Source organism: Patiria miniata, unplaced genomic scaffold (assembly GCF_015706575.1).
Source record: "Patiria miniata isolate m_02_andy unplaced genomic scaffold, ASM1570657v1 HiC_scaffold_29, whole genome shotgun sequence".
NCBI lineage: Eukaryota > Metazoa > Echinodermata > Asteroidea > Valvatida > Asterinidae > Patiria > Patiria miniata.
In genome coordinates, this window is record NW_024037068.1 from 26102714 (window position 1) to 26119154 (window position 16441).

A 16441-nucleotide genomic window follows, 5' to 3' on the forward strand; every position below is an offset into this window, starting at 1 on the left:
CTTCTGGATCTTTGAAGCTGAATAACCACCACAGAGAACCATGATCAGTATGCAGCAGAAAACGTTGTCCATAGAGGTAATGTTTAAAGTGTCGAACAAAATTAACAACTGCCAGTAACTCTCTCCTGGTGACGCTGTACTGTTGTTCTGCTTTGTTGAGGGTACGACTTGCGTAGGCTATGACTTGTTCTTTCCCGTGATGGATTTGGGACAAGACGTTACCTATATCCTTATTACTGGCATCTGCATCCAACACAAAAGGTAGGTTGAAGTCAGGATAGGCTAACACTGGAGCAGTTGTCAGCTTGCATTTTAGATCTTCAAATGCCCGGCTGCACTCATCTGTCCAGACGAATTTCGCATTTTTCTGTGTCAGTCGATGTAGAGGTTCAGCAATGTGAGCAAAGTCAACGATGAACTTCCGATAGTAAGAACAAATGCCAAGGAAGCTACGAACATCGATGAGGTTACATGGAGTAGGCCATTCCAGGATTCGTTGTGTTTTTGCAGGGTCAGTAGCAATTCCGTCAGAGGAAACAACATGGCCAAAATAGGCGACTTCCTGACGTGTAAGGACACATTTCTTGGACTTCAGCTTTAAGCCTGCTCCTTGGAGTGCACTAAATACCCTCGACAACCGGTCTAAATGTTCGTCAAATCCCTTGGAATAGATGATAATGTCATCCAGGTAGATTGGACAAACTTCCCACTGAAGACCCTGTAAGACAACCTCCATCAACCTCTTGAACGTACTTGGGGCATTGCACAGTCCAAAAGGAAGCACAATGAACTCGTATAACCCAGTACCTGTTGTAAAGGCAGTTTTCTCACGGTCGAAAGGATGCACTTCCGTCTGCCAATATCCAGACGCTAGGTCGAGAGTAGAAAACCAGCAGGAACCGGCAAGAGCGTCGAGACTGTCATCAATCCGGGGCAGGGGATATGCATCTTTTTTGGTCACCTGGTTGAGACGCCTATAATCAATGCAAAGAGAGTAGAAAACCAGCAGGAACCGGCTAGAGCGTCGAGACTGTCATCAATCCGGGGCAGGGGATATGCATCTTTTTTGGTCACCTGGTTGAGACGCCTATAATCAATGCAAAACCTCAAGCTATCATCTTTTTTTCTGACCAGAACAACCGGAGAGGCCCAGGGGCTGTGAGATGGTGGAACCACCCCCTGCTCAAGCATTTCATCTAGCTGTCGCTGTACCTCAACCCTCTGATGAATTCATCATTTTACCCAGTATCGACCAGAAATTGAACATCCTGACTGTACACTCGACCTTGGACAAACACAGACTGTCCCTCAAAATCTCTACTCTGGGTCTTTTCAACTTCCCCCGGCCAAGAGTCGACCCCCTTATTAGCCGAACTTAGTTTTCCGAACCGGATACACCGGAGGTGTTATCTGGTTTGTTAGTATGTGTAGTGTTAGTGTATTGGTTATCTAAACAGTTTGCACGGACGTGACCTTTTTTCTTACACGTCCAGCAAACAATTTCCCTATTCTCATGAGAAAGTTTGTTTCTCATCTTCAATGATTCAACCATCCCTATGAGATCATCAACTATCTTACTGAGTTTGACAAAACAGTCATCTTCACTTTGTCGGTCTTTCTTGATACCATCTGCAACAGACATAGGGGCACTAATCTTTTTCCCAGGACTGCCGGAACTTTTCAAAACCTGAACACCAGCTGGTGAGTTTGTTCTCTTTTCTTCCAGAGAGAGCAACATCTCTTCCTCCATTGCCCAGGACAGTGCCTCATCTAAACTTGATGGTTTACGCCGTCTGATCTGCAGACGGGTATGACAAGAGTCCAAAGCTTCTCTGAACTGATCTTTGGCCAGATCCTCCCTAACCTCAACTGAAATCCCAGGATAAGCCTGATTAGTCAGTCTACGTATGGCACCAGCCAGCTCAGATAGACTTTCACCTGACTTCCTTACCCTTGCCCTCAACTGGACCTTATACAGCTCAGTTTGGTGAGACCTGTAAAAGCTATTCCTTTATGACTGTACAACACTCGCATATTTGTTATGTTTCTCCACCGGTAAGTCTGTGAACACATGCAAAGCTGCTCCTCTTAACTTGACAGCTAAAAATGAAAATTTGTGGGTGTCTGTCCAGCCATTTACCGGTATCTTGCAACAAATTTCAAAATTTGTCAACCAATCTTCAAAGGTAAGTGATACACCATCAAAAGACTCAGGCATGACAACAGGCTTAGGTTCTTGTAATGAACTACTTTCGGTACTACACGAGGCAGTACACATCTGATTGGCCCTAGAATGATAAGACGGAGGAGTGAATGGGTTTTTTGAACTGGATACTGGCATGGAAACACGGAGCGGTGGTGAAGGACTACCGGTATGTCCAACACTAGCCATAGCATGATCAAATGCCGAAGGGGCGAAAGGGTTTTTCGCTCTACATGTTGGTGTAGAAGTGTGGAGTGGTTTTGAGTAACTACCAGTACATGGAGGACCATGTACATTTTTCACATTCTCATCAAATGCTACCTTCTTCTCCCTAACTGAATCTGCTGGTAACACATCCTGCTGACTCGGCACGGTATCGTTACCTGCATTTGCCACATCAGACAGTCCGACAAATGTGCTCGGCACATAAGTGGTCTGTAATGACTCCCCATTAGTGGAGTCTGCCTCGGGTGCTGTGGTGGAGGACTGCATGAAAGAAATAACACTTGGGGAGTCTTGACCGACCCCCTCGACCATCACCGAGTTACCCTGATGCTTATCATAAGCTTCGTCAATCTCGGCTTCTAAAGCTCTGATTGACTGTCTTAATGTTACATACTCGCCTTTACCTTGTTCTTCAATTCTAGTTACTTGTTAGTAAGTGCAATTTAGTACTACTGAAATTGTTCTTCCGCAAAACTGTGTAGAATTAAATGAGACAAAATTGTTTGGCCACGACATTTTTACAACACAGTACACAGCATCAAAATAAGTTGCCCAAAACCTGATATAAAAGCACAGCTAATTCTCTAACAACCAACAAGTGAATGCATAACAATTCAACACAGTATTCAAGTTATCTCTAACAATTATGCAGAAAGTTTCTGTCACTATTTTGTCAGAATTCCAAAAATTCACAATACAAAACAAGGAAAGAAAGAAAAATCACTGGCCACTTCTGTATCACAAATATCATTAACATTCATCTATGTTAATGTCTGGTGGAACAAAACTAACAAAAGCAAGGAGTCAATTCTCCCTTTCTTGGGAAGAAAGGACACAAATCTTCCCCCTTTTTTTACAATTATTTTTATAGTAATTTTTACACACTAAAGCGGAGTCAATCTCCTCTCCAACCCCAGCATTTAAGTTACTCAAACTACGCCTACCTTACAATGAACAAGATTTTGAATATTAGTATGATTTTAAACTTATTTTAAACTATGATTAACACTTGAGCCTTTGTTTCTCTAAAAAGGAATCCCACCGCTGCCACCAATTGTAGCGTGGTCAGGTGCCGCAGCGAGACAAACAAATAACTTAGTAGAGAGAGAAGATGTTTAGGCTTCAAGTAAATAAATTTATTAAGAAAGATTGGATCCGTCTACTTATTTCTACTAATTATTACTAATTACTTCTAACTTTAGGGGCAACTACGATTTAAGTTCTTTAATTAAAGTAGCGAATAAAGGAATTTGTTGTAGAAATAAATGCAAGGAAAACAATTAATTATGAGAAATTACAAAAGGCGGGGCTCGGTGATGGTCAGTGTGAGTGGGGTAGCTTATGGTAAAAGCACCATAACTCTACTCCCAACCCAGGGGGATTTGATTAAGTTGTCATGCACTACAACTTACATGGTCATTACATCAAGGCCTTTCCTTGCCACGCCCAGACAAAACCTGCACAGCCCTCCACAGACAACCTATCCCTAGCACAGCACCCAGCAGACTGAAGCACACATGGCTAGCTCAAATTCCATGCACATGGGGCTTACAATAGAATTATGCAAATGCTGCATGCCTGGCTGGACTGATACACACTCAGCTCAGGGGTGTGATGGATGAGAGGGGCAGGCTAAACCAAAAATAGAAGGTGGGGAGGAAGGTAATGATGAAGGGCTATTTTCATTACAATATTCATTTTTTTTTGTCTTAACCATCAGATGACTACGCAGCAAAGAAGAAACCCAAGAAATATGTTCCTCCATCATCCAGAGGTACAGATGACAATTGATGAGTTTTAAGACCGGCTTTAAACATGTTTTCCAAGAATTGGTTTTTGCTAGCCCAGAGGACCAGTCTAGAGGACCAGTCCAGTCTTCGTAACTTGCATTTTGAATTCCAACTGAAGCTAAGCATTGTTTGTGTAATTAAGACCAGCAGCCGATTTCAGGAAATATGCATAGCTTGTGCTACATGTATGAGTAAGACTTGTAATTTAGACCAGCAGCCGATTTCAGGAAATAGGCGTACCGTAGCTTGTGCCATGAGTAAGACTTGCGCAACAAATTTGCGCAGCTGCATAAACTTCCGATCAATTTCAAGAAACTTGGTGTAGCTGCGAAACATTTTGACATCTTGGACAAGGATATATAACAACATTTACTACAGCTGTTTGTGTATGAATTAATTTGTTCACGGAACAGTGGTTGAATCACCTCAGCCCGCCATTTTGAAAATTATTTTGTCCGACTTTCTTTGGAGTGTGCGGCAACTCTAAAAATTTCTTCACTAGTAAAATAGAAATTCAGTAACTTCAAACACAAAGCTGTGAGTGTCTTGTATCAAACTTGATAAGATGTGCAATAACAGGCTCCACGACGATCACGATTTGCTGGTAAAATAGGTCATGTTCAGTCATACGCCACAACTTACGCCACCTACATGTAAGTTGATTGTGCAAGTTACGCCATAATATATTGCGCAAGTAGCAGACTTATGCACTGTGAGACTTTCGTGAAATGTGTCATAAGTACAATGTTGCGCAGCGTAAAAAGTTGCGCAGCTAACTCAATAAACTGTGGTGCAAGCGAAGTTGAGCCATAGCGTAAAGTTTCATGAAATCACCTACTGGAGTTAACCTTAACAATAAGGCCACGACAATAATGAACTAAACCTCCCTTTGCTTAAGAAGTCACCAATGGTCAGAATTTTCTTCCTCACCTCCTGGCCCACTGTGTACAAACCAATGGGGGTCTTGACCAATATTGACCCAAGTAATAAGCAGCCTGACAATGCATGTTACCATAGGAGGGCTAATGAGTATTGGAGTTCACGTTTAATCTAGTTTTGGTGGTTAAGCCTCGTGTCCTCATTGTATCTGACTGACTCACTGACTGTCAATGAGTCGTGGTTGAACCTTACCGTGACCCAAAAGGTCTCTTTGGATCCTAAGGACTCCCACAACATAGACCCCTACAAAACCTACACTCCTAAGTAGACCAGCTTTAATAAAATAGGCTTGTACAAGCTGGTCTGTGTAGTCTTGTTTTATGAAAGTTGATGACGCTCAGGCATTTACAGAAAGTGATGACTTAAGAAAGAAAGTGGACATTGTAGGAGTTTTGACATTACTCTGTGCGACTTATTTTATTTCAGCTGCTGAGGAGTCAGCATATGAAGAGGTGCAGATCAGTGACAAAGACAAGGCAAAGATCCCCCCAGCTGCAGGTAAATTCATATTGGGTTGTCTTTTTTTGTGATTATATATAAAATAAAGTAAATCTTAATAGCATGATGGTTTTTGCTAGGAATCAGTCGAAGTATAGTTCAGTCTTGTACACCAGCACTGACGGGAAAGTTCTATTAGAGCTTTTGGCAACCATATCCGGCTGCCTTTCTCAATGTACGTGATGACGCTATTGTCCAGTGTCTGTTTGATTACAAGGCCGTAAGATTGCCTTGTAGACCGGCACTAATTGGTAATCCTGGTCACGGTTCATAGACGGCTCATGGTGGAGGATGTAGATTGCCTCCTGTATCTTTAGTGATAGGAAGTGTGCCTCCTGGTCGATGATACGTGTGCTGGTCCAGTGAATGGTGTGTCCTGTGGCTTGCCCCTGATCGGACACTGCTGACTTCTTGTCTGACTCGACCGATTTGTGGTGTTCTTTCAATCTGGTACCAAACCTCACCGTTGCCCTGATGAATTCCGCATCACCGTACCCGCATGTCTCGAAATCGAACAGAGATTGGACAGTAGCGTCACACACATTGAAAGGGTGGTTGCCAAAAGCTCTGATAGAACTTTCCCGAAAGTGCTGGTGTACAAGAATCAACTATATTATAAAATCTTGCAGTTTATCGGCAACAATAAAAGGGAAAATCATTATCATAATATATGTAAGCTGAGGAGAGTGTAAAGTGGGAGCAGGGCAGTGTCACAAGGAGGAAGCAATGAGTGGGGGCATAGGAACAGGGGGAAGCAAGCAATGAGTTTAAAGGGAGAGTAGATTAGTGCAGCTGAGGAGAGTGTAAAGGGTAAGCAGGGCAGTATGACAAGGAGGAAGCAATGAGTGGGAGCATAGGAACAGGGGGAAGCAAGCAATGAGTTTAAAGGGAGAGTAGATTAGTGCAGCTGAGGAGAGTGTAAAGGGTAAGCAGGGCAGTATGACAAGGAGGAAGCAATGAGTGGGAGCATAGGAACAGGGGGAAGCAAGCAATGAGTTTAAAGGTAGAGTAGATTAGTGCAGCTGAGGAGAGTGTAAAGGGTAAGCAGGGCAGTATCGCAAGGAGGAAGCAATGAGTGGGAGCATAGGAACAGGGGGAAGCAAGCAATGAGTTTAAAGGGAGAGTAGATTAGTGCAGCTGAGGAGAGTGTAAAGGGTAAGCAGGGCAGTATGACAAGGAGGAAGCAATGAGTGGGAGCATAGGAACAGGGGGAAGCAAGCAATGAGTTTAAAGGTAGAGTATTATTGCAGCTATCCAAAAAGTAGCCGACCACATTATTGTGAAAATGCTTACTTGGTTTAAAGATAGTAATGGTAATAAACTCCCTTTGAAATTATTCCTCCTGGTATGCTGTCATTTTGAAGAAAACAACAAAAGAAGGTCATTTCCAAATATATGTCAAGTGACACATTTTTGGAAATTTCTGTGAATCTGCCCTGTGAATCTGCCCTTTTAGTTGGTTTACAATTGGGTGAATCTGTGACAACCAACTGAATGGCAATCATGTCCTGAATGCAGATTTGGGATTGTGTCTCGAGATGGTGTATATGTTTGTTCCGTTTTCTCGAAATACACAGCATTTTACAGAGCCAAAACTTCATCAGGTTAGCTATTAAGCATCCATCTTTAGATTTTGGGCACCTTTGTTCAAAAATGCAAAAATTACTAATGGCTTACTCTACCTTTCCTGAACATTTGTCATTTTGATCATTTAGCTTCTGCTGACACATATGCAAGTGTTGGGGGGCAACAGGACACAAGTGGACGAGTGGTAAGTCTTCTTTGCTTTTTACTATAAATAGAAAACAAATAATTGTTGTAGGACAAAATATTGGGGAAAATGGGGACCAGCAACATACTGGTAGGATTGGCTGGATAGCTCAGTTGGCACAGTTTTGGAATCAACTGCGTAAGTAAGTGGAGGGGGCACGCTCCCTCATAAAAAATATTGCCCTCCCTCATAAAAAATATTGCGGATGTCTGTAATTGTGCTGCCATGAAGTGCCACCTATTGCCCGATACTATATTTGAAGAGCGCCCCCATAAAAAGATGATGACTTCCTCCAGCCCCCCCCCCCCCACACTTTTTAATTTTACAAAGGCTGGGTAACAGGTGAAACTCCCCCCCCCCCCCCCCCCCCGACCATTGTAGCATCCAGTAGCCCCACCCAGCCCCTATGATAAGAATGCTGGCTACTGTATTCTGCAGGGCACAGGTTCAAGAGCCCCGATACATTTCTTTGTTCTGTGTTAAAAAATATATTTATTGATCAGGAATGACATTACAGAACATTAAAGTATCTTAGAGACATCTCGTCCCTTTTTAAAATTGTACTTTTTCTTAGAATTGCAGCAACTGCCCCTTTCAACAATTGTTGGACAGAAAAAAATCGGACTTTTTCTTAAAAATCCCCGTTTTGGCTCCCTCCCTTTTTTTTTACCCAAAACCTAGAAATACAAAGGCCATTTCGCTGACAATGAGTTCGTCTCCATATTGTCAGTTTGCTTAATACAGTCGTTAGTTTCAATACTTGATATGTCATTATTTAATCTTGTCAATGAGCACTGTTTAGCAAATATCAACAGAGAGTTTCGGTTTCAATAATGTCAGTAAACAGAGGAAAAACTCTAGAAGCGGATTTCTGACTTTACTTAGTGATAAAGTGCAAAGTCTGTCTGATTACAGAAGATAAATGTTGTGTAGAATCCGTGTGAAATATACAGATGGATTGGAGAGTGTAAAAATAGAAAATAAACAGATGAAGGGCGAGGGGTAATAGGCTAGATGTGTTAAAGGTCGTCTTCTCACGCTGCGTTTTCAGGGTTTTATTATTTTTTGCTGAAGAACTCGCCAACAATAATACTGATGCATGGGTATCAGATCTTTATATCTTCAAACATTATTGTATACCAAATGGCAGTCTAAATACTAAATGAAAACATGATTCATGCTTTAGTCATTAAGGTTTTCAACCCAAAAATTTAGTTTTGCAACTGACTTCCTCATGGCAAGTTGCATGAACCAGAAAAAAATAAGGAAATTCTGTCATTTTGTTTGTAATTTATAAGCACGTTATGAATTTCAAGTGATTTTGGCTAAAGTCCATGCATAGCAGTCCAAAACAAAACACTTGACATGCTTGACGGAACCATAACCCGGATGTGTCAACAATGTGATGGATTTACCATGCTTAAGCCCACACGCAATATTTATTTGCCAAAGATAAAAACGATAGGCAAACAGTCATGTCTTCTTCGTGCAATTAATGGTGTCCATGAAGGGAGTCCTCATGCAGCATAGTGAGGCCAGTCTTTGAACTTTATGTACTTCATTCCAAAGCATTAGGGCATAGAATTGTTTATTAAATTATTTCCTTATTTTAGAAATAGAGTATAACAATGTACTAAGGGTAACATGGCAAAACAAAGTCTGTCCTAGTGGTTAGGGCCTTGTGATTTATGATCAGAGCCAGGGGTTCAAATCCAGCTGCTGGCAATATGTTGTGTCCTAGGGCAGGCCACTTTACCCCACTTGCCTCTCTCCACCCAGGAGTATAAATGGGTACGTGCATTAGCTGGGGAATAACCTGCGATGGACTGGCACCCCATCCAGGGGAAACAATTCCCTGTCTTTTCATTCGGAGATAAACTCCTGCCTGATGGGCCATATATTTTGCTCCCGACAGACTTTACTTTACACTAGTATATGTAGATAAAATTGACCAGCACTTGCATTGCATTGTGTTACATGTACATTATAATATTCCCGGACAAATCCATAAGTCTGATAAGTGCTGGGCAGTTTTGGGCGGTACTGGGAGTAACAGGCAGGGCAGTTTTGATTTGTCGATCCATGGCAACAACAGTGTGATATACCTAAGACCATGGTCCTATACTTAATACCACAATCCATGTCACACTCCACATATTCTGCTATTCTAAGATGCTATTCCTGCTGCATGCACGTGAACGATAACTGCTGACAAGTGTGTGTACAGCGTGCTTGTTCCATCGTAACTGTGCATCAAATTTACTTGAAGAAAATTGCTTTACCCATTTGCACTCACACAAGTATGTATTTGCCTGCAATTGGGGACCCCTATTGTCCCCCTTTTGGTTGTGTTTTTAACTTTTTAGGAAGACCTCCCATATGTTTTCTACACATCACCAAATTGGGGACCTTCAGGAATTGGGGACCCTATTGTCCTCTATTGTTCTCACGGAAATGTGGTGTGTCTGTGTTCCATTTGTCCCTCAGCCTTTGGCCTCGTGGAATATGGGACACGGACGCAATACATTTTTCCACTCGCACTTGGGTGATAACTAATATAATGATAATCCTTTCTCGTAATCTATTTTCCCAGGTGACCGAGGACGGCTTGATCTATGCTGAGGTGGGTCATATGAAGCAACATCCTGTAGATCAACCACCCATCCAGACAGAGGAATCAACGGAATACGCTTCGCTGGACTTCACACGGATGAAACCGGAGGATAAGTAGACGCTGATAAGGAATGATTTCGCTCAGCCGTAAATATGAAAAGTGTGTTCCAAGACATTCCTTAAGGCATGTTCATGCTCGGTGCAAAACTGAATGGGAATTTGTCATGTCATGGCAAGTGCACGTATGCTGCAAATTCGGATGCAGCCTTATACATGTTGTACCTTTATGTGATCAGTATATGTACATCATACTGAAGTTGTACATTTAAATAGTGAATCACAAGATACCTGTACTAGTAATCGGGGGGTCGTTGGTTCGAGTCCCACCCAGTTAACCGTAGAAAATGTTGTCACAAAGTCTCACAGATATGAGTAGAGAGTGAACACATGATTGTGAAATATGTCACCTATGTTTTGTACTTAGTTTCTCATTACGGTTTATCTCATGATAAACCAAATCGTTCCTTGAACCAAATGATCACATTCTAGGATGCAGAAGAATATGTTTAACACAAAACCTTCTTTGAAAAAAAAATTGATTTAACCTATAAAATGTGTCTAATTTCCAATATCTGAACAAGCTGTAAATAAACATTCCTTGCCGAGATTTTAAAGGTATAATATAAACCAAATTTCTTTTTGTCGTACTTTTAAATTGAATTTGTTTTGTGCTGTGTGAATTAACAGCGTCCTTAAGCACTGAACTGAGATATACAGGGCTCTTATAGACTCCGTGCACAAGTACCCCCTCAATGGTTACAAAGGGAGAGTTGGGGGAGACCACTGGGAGGGAATCTTGAGCACACAGCAGAAGGGCAATTCCACGTTTACTCACGTTACATTTTTGTAACGTGAGTAACCGATTTTTAGTGTCTTGTTTATCATACATAACACATTTTTCTGGATGTCAACTTTGGTGCTAAGGTAGGTCTAGGTCTACTCTATCTACCATGGGGATTACAGTTAATAAACCTTTTCAGTAAGGTAATTACAGCCCAAGGAAACTCAAAAGTACATCAAAAATGTAACGTGAGTAACCGTGGAATTGCCCAGAAGCACCTGACGCTCATGCCAAGTTATCACCAATTCATGCAGATTGAAAACAAAATTGTGCGTACTTTGCCCCATGTGCCTACGAGTCAGTACGCGACAAGTCAGTACGCACATGCAGCGTGTCCCTCCCATTGGAGCTATTGAAAGGGGTCACTAGGCGCCATGCACTATTCGTGCGCATTGTCCACTGTTCATGCGCGTTTGTTGATTTGGTATTTTTCCTCCACCCATGCTCAAATGAATTCCTCACTTGAATACAGTGTGCAGATTTTAAGAATTGGCAGTTTTGCTTATTTCTCTCCATAGCTCAATTATTTGATCATTTTTGTTTAGTAGGCAGACATTTATCCAAGACACTTTTATTTTTAAAATGTTTACAGTTTGGTTTTTAACTAGTTTGTTTGAGTATGTACTTTAATGATATATATTAAAAATAATTTTGTATTAATCATGGTTGTCATAGTTGTATAATATATGGAAATATGCAAAACGGTAATAATTTATGCAGAAATTGTTTAAGTTGTAATATCATTTAATTTTTGTAAATATATTTGACTTTGTTCCTTCCATTATTTTTAATATACTAACAATCGTCACATTACATTAAGTTTGTTTTTTCAATAGGCATTTGTATGGGCACAGATTGCCATTGATAATTGACAGGAGGCAAAAGGTACAAGAGGTGATCTTTCAATTTTGAGGAAGTGTGGGGTTGAAAAAGTTGTGGAACTTTAAAAATTTAAAGAATATCAGAGCCTTGAAATATCTGTCTTCAAGGTGACTGTGGTGCATTCTGGGAACTAGGGGTGTGATTGGTCAGGATTTTCCTGCTTTCAGGACACTGAATCTCTTTTAAAATCTGGAAGTCCTGAGTTTTTACCGTATTATGGGTTTCTGCAGAACAAACTTAATGGGTGTTATTACTTTGTGAGGGGTGTCTGAAGGCAAATATAAACGAATACGATACACCCTACATTGCTGTGGAATGTCATCGACCTGCAAACCTTCTGCCCATTATTTCTCGGATTTTCCATTATCTTCCAATCTCACTCCTTATAGGCAATAGACCTTTATCATGCTGCCACCATTTCAGTCATGCTCCCTGTACATGCTGTATCCAATAACCGTACTCAATTATAATGTTTTTGTGCAACAACAAAAAACAGACTATTTTTCCTTCAAGGCTCGCTTTGGTTATGTTGATTTGAATGGGAAAAATCAAGATGGCCGCAACATGATAATGGTCTATTGAAGGAGGGGTCAGCCCTACATTTAGATTCCAGCTTCCAAAATTCATGGAGACTTAAACAGAATCGGTGCTCGAAAACAAAGAATCATTAATTTGTACAGAAAGTGGCCCCCTCTCCTTTTTTTGGGGGGGGTGGGGTGTTTTATCCAATTATTTGGGAACAGCATAGTCTCTTTCTCCCTGCACACCTAAAGTGAACACAATTTTCCAAAGATTGGAGTTCAGCATGTTCTTTTCTGTAAATGTCCCAAAAATCAGGAGCAGGTTATTTTTTCTGAACGATCCGATATATCTTGGTGCTTTGTCACATCAGAATAACCTGCCTTATCAGAACCCATGTGATCAGGTGTTATTGACACTGTGGATATGTTAAAGGCATTTTTTGGATGAAAATGCCTTTAGGCCTACTTTTATCACTGTGGGACTACTCACAAGCAAAAATGGACAATCAAGTTTATACTTATAATTGTTTAAAACATCTTTGACTCGGAAAAATCCTACGATTTTGTGCTTGATGACAAAATAAGAGTAACATTCCTGTTTTGAGAGACCATTTTTAACTTGTATTTTTTTTACATGTACAATTGCAGATCTTACATCATTTCACACCATAAGAATGCTCTTCTTCCCTAACTTGTATTTGTTTCAACTCTGGTTTGTTGTAAGAGCTGATAGAAGTCATTGTACCTGTTTTCTTATAGGCACAAGTCTTTAACTCACCTTCCGATATGAATTTATAAGACATATTTTTGTTTAACATGAAATATTGTTTTAAGTTTGACAAGGCATTTCGAAAGTTATATAATCATGTTACTCAGAGCTATTTTTTATGGACCTATACTATGCTATAAACCACCAGATCCAACACGCAGGGAAATATTAAATATATTCCCGATCGGATAATTTGTGTAACAAAAATATACGCAGTATTTTGTTGTGCATTTGAGATCAGTTTATGCACCGTTTAATGGAGAGTATCTGGCTTGTAAATTGCTTTTGTATCATCGACCACGATTTTGAAATATGACGAATATTTTTTTTATATATCGAAAGAACAAAGCATTAAAATTGAATTAACAAATTTGTGTGAGGAATATAAGTACTTCAAATTGCCAAAACACCCTACTGATTATATTTGTAATTAAAGAAATGCAGATTTTTCTAAATGATATATTTTTAATACAGTGAGCTTGCAGCTAGTGCTTGATGGTATTTTCTTCCATCCAGATATTTACAAATTCCTGCAAATGATCAACCAAAATATGTATTTTTGTGTACTAATCAAACTGTATATACACGTATAAAGCAGATTATAGATTTTATTGAGACTTTATCTTTTACATATTTTACATCTTTGTGCTTACAGTAATAGTTGATCTTTAAAGACGCGTCCCTTTGCTCTTAAAAACAACAATTGGATTTTAGATTTTTCTCCTAACAGATAAAAAAAAAAAAAATTATTCCGATTTGGGGCATTTGCAACCCTGTAAAAAGGGCTTTCATTGTGCGTACAAGTGAACCCACCCTGCGAGAACCGAAATAATGTCTGGCAGCATTAATTTGAATTTGAGAAGAAATAAGTCAATAAATAAACGTCGTTGGATTTTTCTGTTTCATGTCTCATTCAAAGGTGAATAACGTTTATATTGCTAGAAAAATAGCGATGGAAAGTAACAAATGCATGTTTTGAGTTGAGACTCGAAAAGAACATAGGAAATGCGTCTTTGAAATTTAGACTAAAATGTATATTCGTACGTGTTTTAAAACAGTGTTGAACTCTTTATCAGTTTTACTTTTTGGAATTCAGATTTTGGTTTAGTTTCTTATATTGCAATTAGTTTTTGCTCAGTGTTTTTATTTTCAGTACTCAGTTAAAAGCAAATGAAGCAATTTAAGTGGTTCCTTTTTAAAAAGTAAGTGCATTCTTTAAAAAACGAGTTATTGTAATCAAGATGTCGATTTGCATATCGGAGTATTTTAATCCAGATCATGTTATTAAGGATGTACTGTCCTTGTTCCTCAATAAGTTCGATATAATTTTCCCTTTAAGAATGTCTATGCTCAAAAACATTCTGCCCTGTGAGGAGACCGGATATTATCAATACTGACCGTGAGGCGGTAACCAGTCTACCTCGCTAGAACTGGATATTGATGTCTGGCCGTAAATAATTTCAAATTTAATTCCATTTGTTAGTTCCGTGGGTCGATTTTTTGTTCTTTCTCAAAAGTGAATAACTTCTGGAAAATACACTGTAGTGTTTAATCCTGACGCAACTTTTTGTTCGTCATACATCATCTCAATGAAGGTCAGTCATTCCAAAATGTTAAAAAGACGTGAATCTGTGACTGAGATACATTTTCATTTTGGTGAGAAACTCCTTTGAAAATGCATTCAACCCTCCACAGACTTTGTACACAACCAAGTAAGTGGTCTGGATAAAACATGTACATTCTTTCCAAATGTTATATTTTTGGGAAAATAGCAGTTACGAAAATAATCATTTCTTTTTTGGCGTGAAATTGGAATACATTGTATTTAGAAAGGACAGTACATCTAAATGTATATTACCGAGATTTGATTTTTAACCTTAAATCCAACACCTGGAGCTGCTAAGCACAAGAGAGATACGCTTAGCCAAACAAAAACAAACCAAAAAACCAAGATGACCCGCCAAAATGTCATGCCATGTTTGTTGTAAACTGGTATACTCTGTCAGTGTTTACTTTATACACAGTTTGCTCAGCAGTATTTTCTGATAAACAACTGCATAAAATTGCTACCTTGGATTTTGCAGTATATAGGATTTCGATGTTTGCAACCAAACCACTATTACGATTCTGTTTTAAGTACTCTGTACAAAGAATGTGCCCATCGTGTTGGATTTTTGGAATTGAAGGATTTCGTCCTCGTTATGATCTCTGTAAAGATTAAATGCAATATTTGTTTTATGTTTTAATTGTTTTATTTAATACTCAGTACTTACCGCGGTTTTTAAACAAAAAAAAATAAAGGTTACTTTTTCCTTCAAAAGTCGGCTTTGTCTCAGAATTTAGTTTCAGGAGTGTTTAGACTGCCGAGTTGGTGATTGTGGCTTCATGGAGTCCATATTCTGTATCAGGATCATAAATGTTTACAATATGAGGCCATAGTATTTCCATTTGGTTTGGAATTTAAACGATTCTTGATGATTTGGAAACCAGACATGAAGCCGAATTCAAGACAAAGCCGATATTTGGAAAATGTCAACTGTAGCCGTTAAGTTCTGAACAAGTTTGTATATTCTAGCGGGACAATCGTGGATAAGCAGCTCTGCAGTCTGATTGGTTGAATGTTTGTCAGTGTACATTCTGATTGGTCTGTGAACATTACCCGTTTAACCTTTGACCTGTAGGAATTGGTCAGCGACGATTGAGAGGAAGAGAGTGTGGTTTTGATAGCTTGTAAGGCACACGTACTTTCCAGTTGCAGCTGGGATCGAATAAAAACAAAGTGTTCTTGATTTTAATCCATTCCTAGAAAAGTGCTGTCCAGTGAAAGCCAGAAAAGGAGCTCCAATAAATCTGCTGCAAAATAATTCAAAAGTCGTTGTATCTTGTTTGTTACTAGTGAGTGGCTTTTGGTTTTATATTTAGGTCAAGGAAAAAGTTCGATCTTGTCCTGTTAACTGGGTAAGGGAAGTTGTAACTGTGACAGCGGGAAAATCATCAATAATGTCCACACGATATTGACATGCACACTTCAAGACAGAACTAAGTTTACCTCAGAAGTAAGCATTACCTTATCTATACTTACTGCCTACTGTCTCCATCAAATGGATTGAGGCCCGTCTTTATTGTTTTACATTATTGTAATCTTTACTCTGTTTCATTTGAACAAAGTCTGCTCATTCTTATTCAAAAAAGAAATTACAACCTTGCTTATTTCTACAATTCATATCAAAAGAACTAAAAAGGTAAATAGTAACGTTTTTTTACAATACACCGAAAACTGCTTTGTAAAATGTTTAAAGTTATTAGGCAGACCGAATCCAATATGGCGT

General features: G+C 39.5%; 1 protein-coding gene across 1 annotated transcript in view; it reads left to right on the top strand.

Annotated features, from left to right (window-relative positions):
• LOC119735327 (Down syndrome cell adhesion molecule-like protein 1 homolog) overlaps positions 1 to 15983 on the top strand; it is a 67899-nt gene extending 51916 nt beyond the window's left edge. The window contains exons 23-26 of the mRNA XM_038209025.1: positions 4149 to 4202; positions 5584 to 5655; positions 7371 to 7426; positions 10020 to 15983. Coding sequence (XP_038064953.1) covers positions 4149 to 4202; positions 5584 to 5655; positions 7371 to 7426; positions 10020 to 10157 — 320 coding nt within the window. The 3' untranslated portion in view covers positions 10158 to 15983. The remainder of the gene's footprint in view (positions 1 to 4148; positions 4203 to 5583; positions 5656 to 7370; positions 7427 to 10019) is intronic.
• The last annotated feature ends 458 nt before the right edge of the window (positions 15984 to 16441 follow it).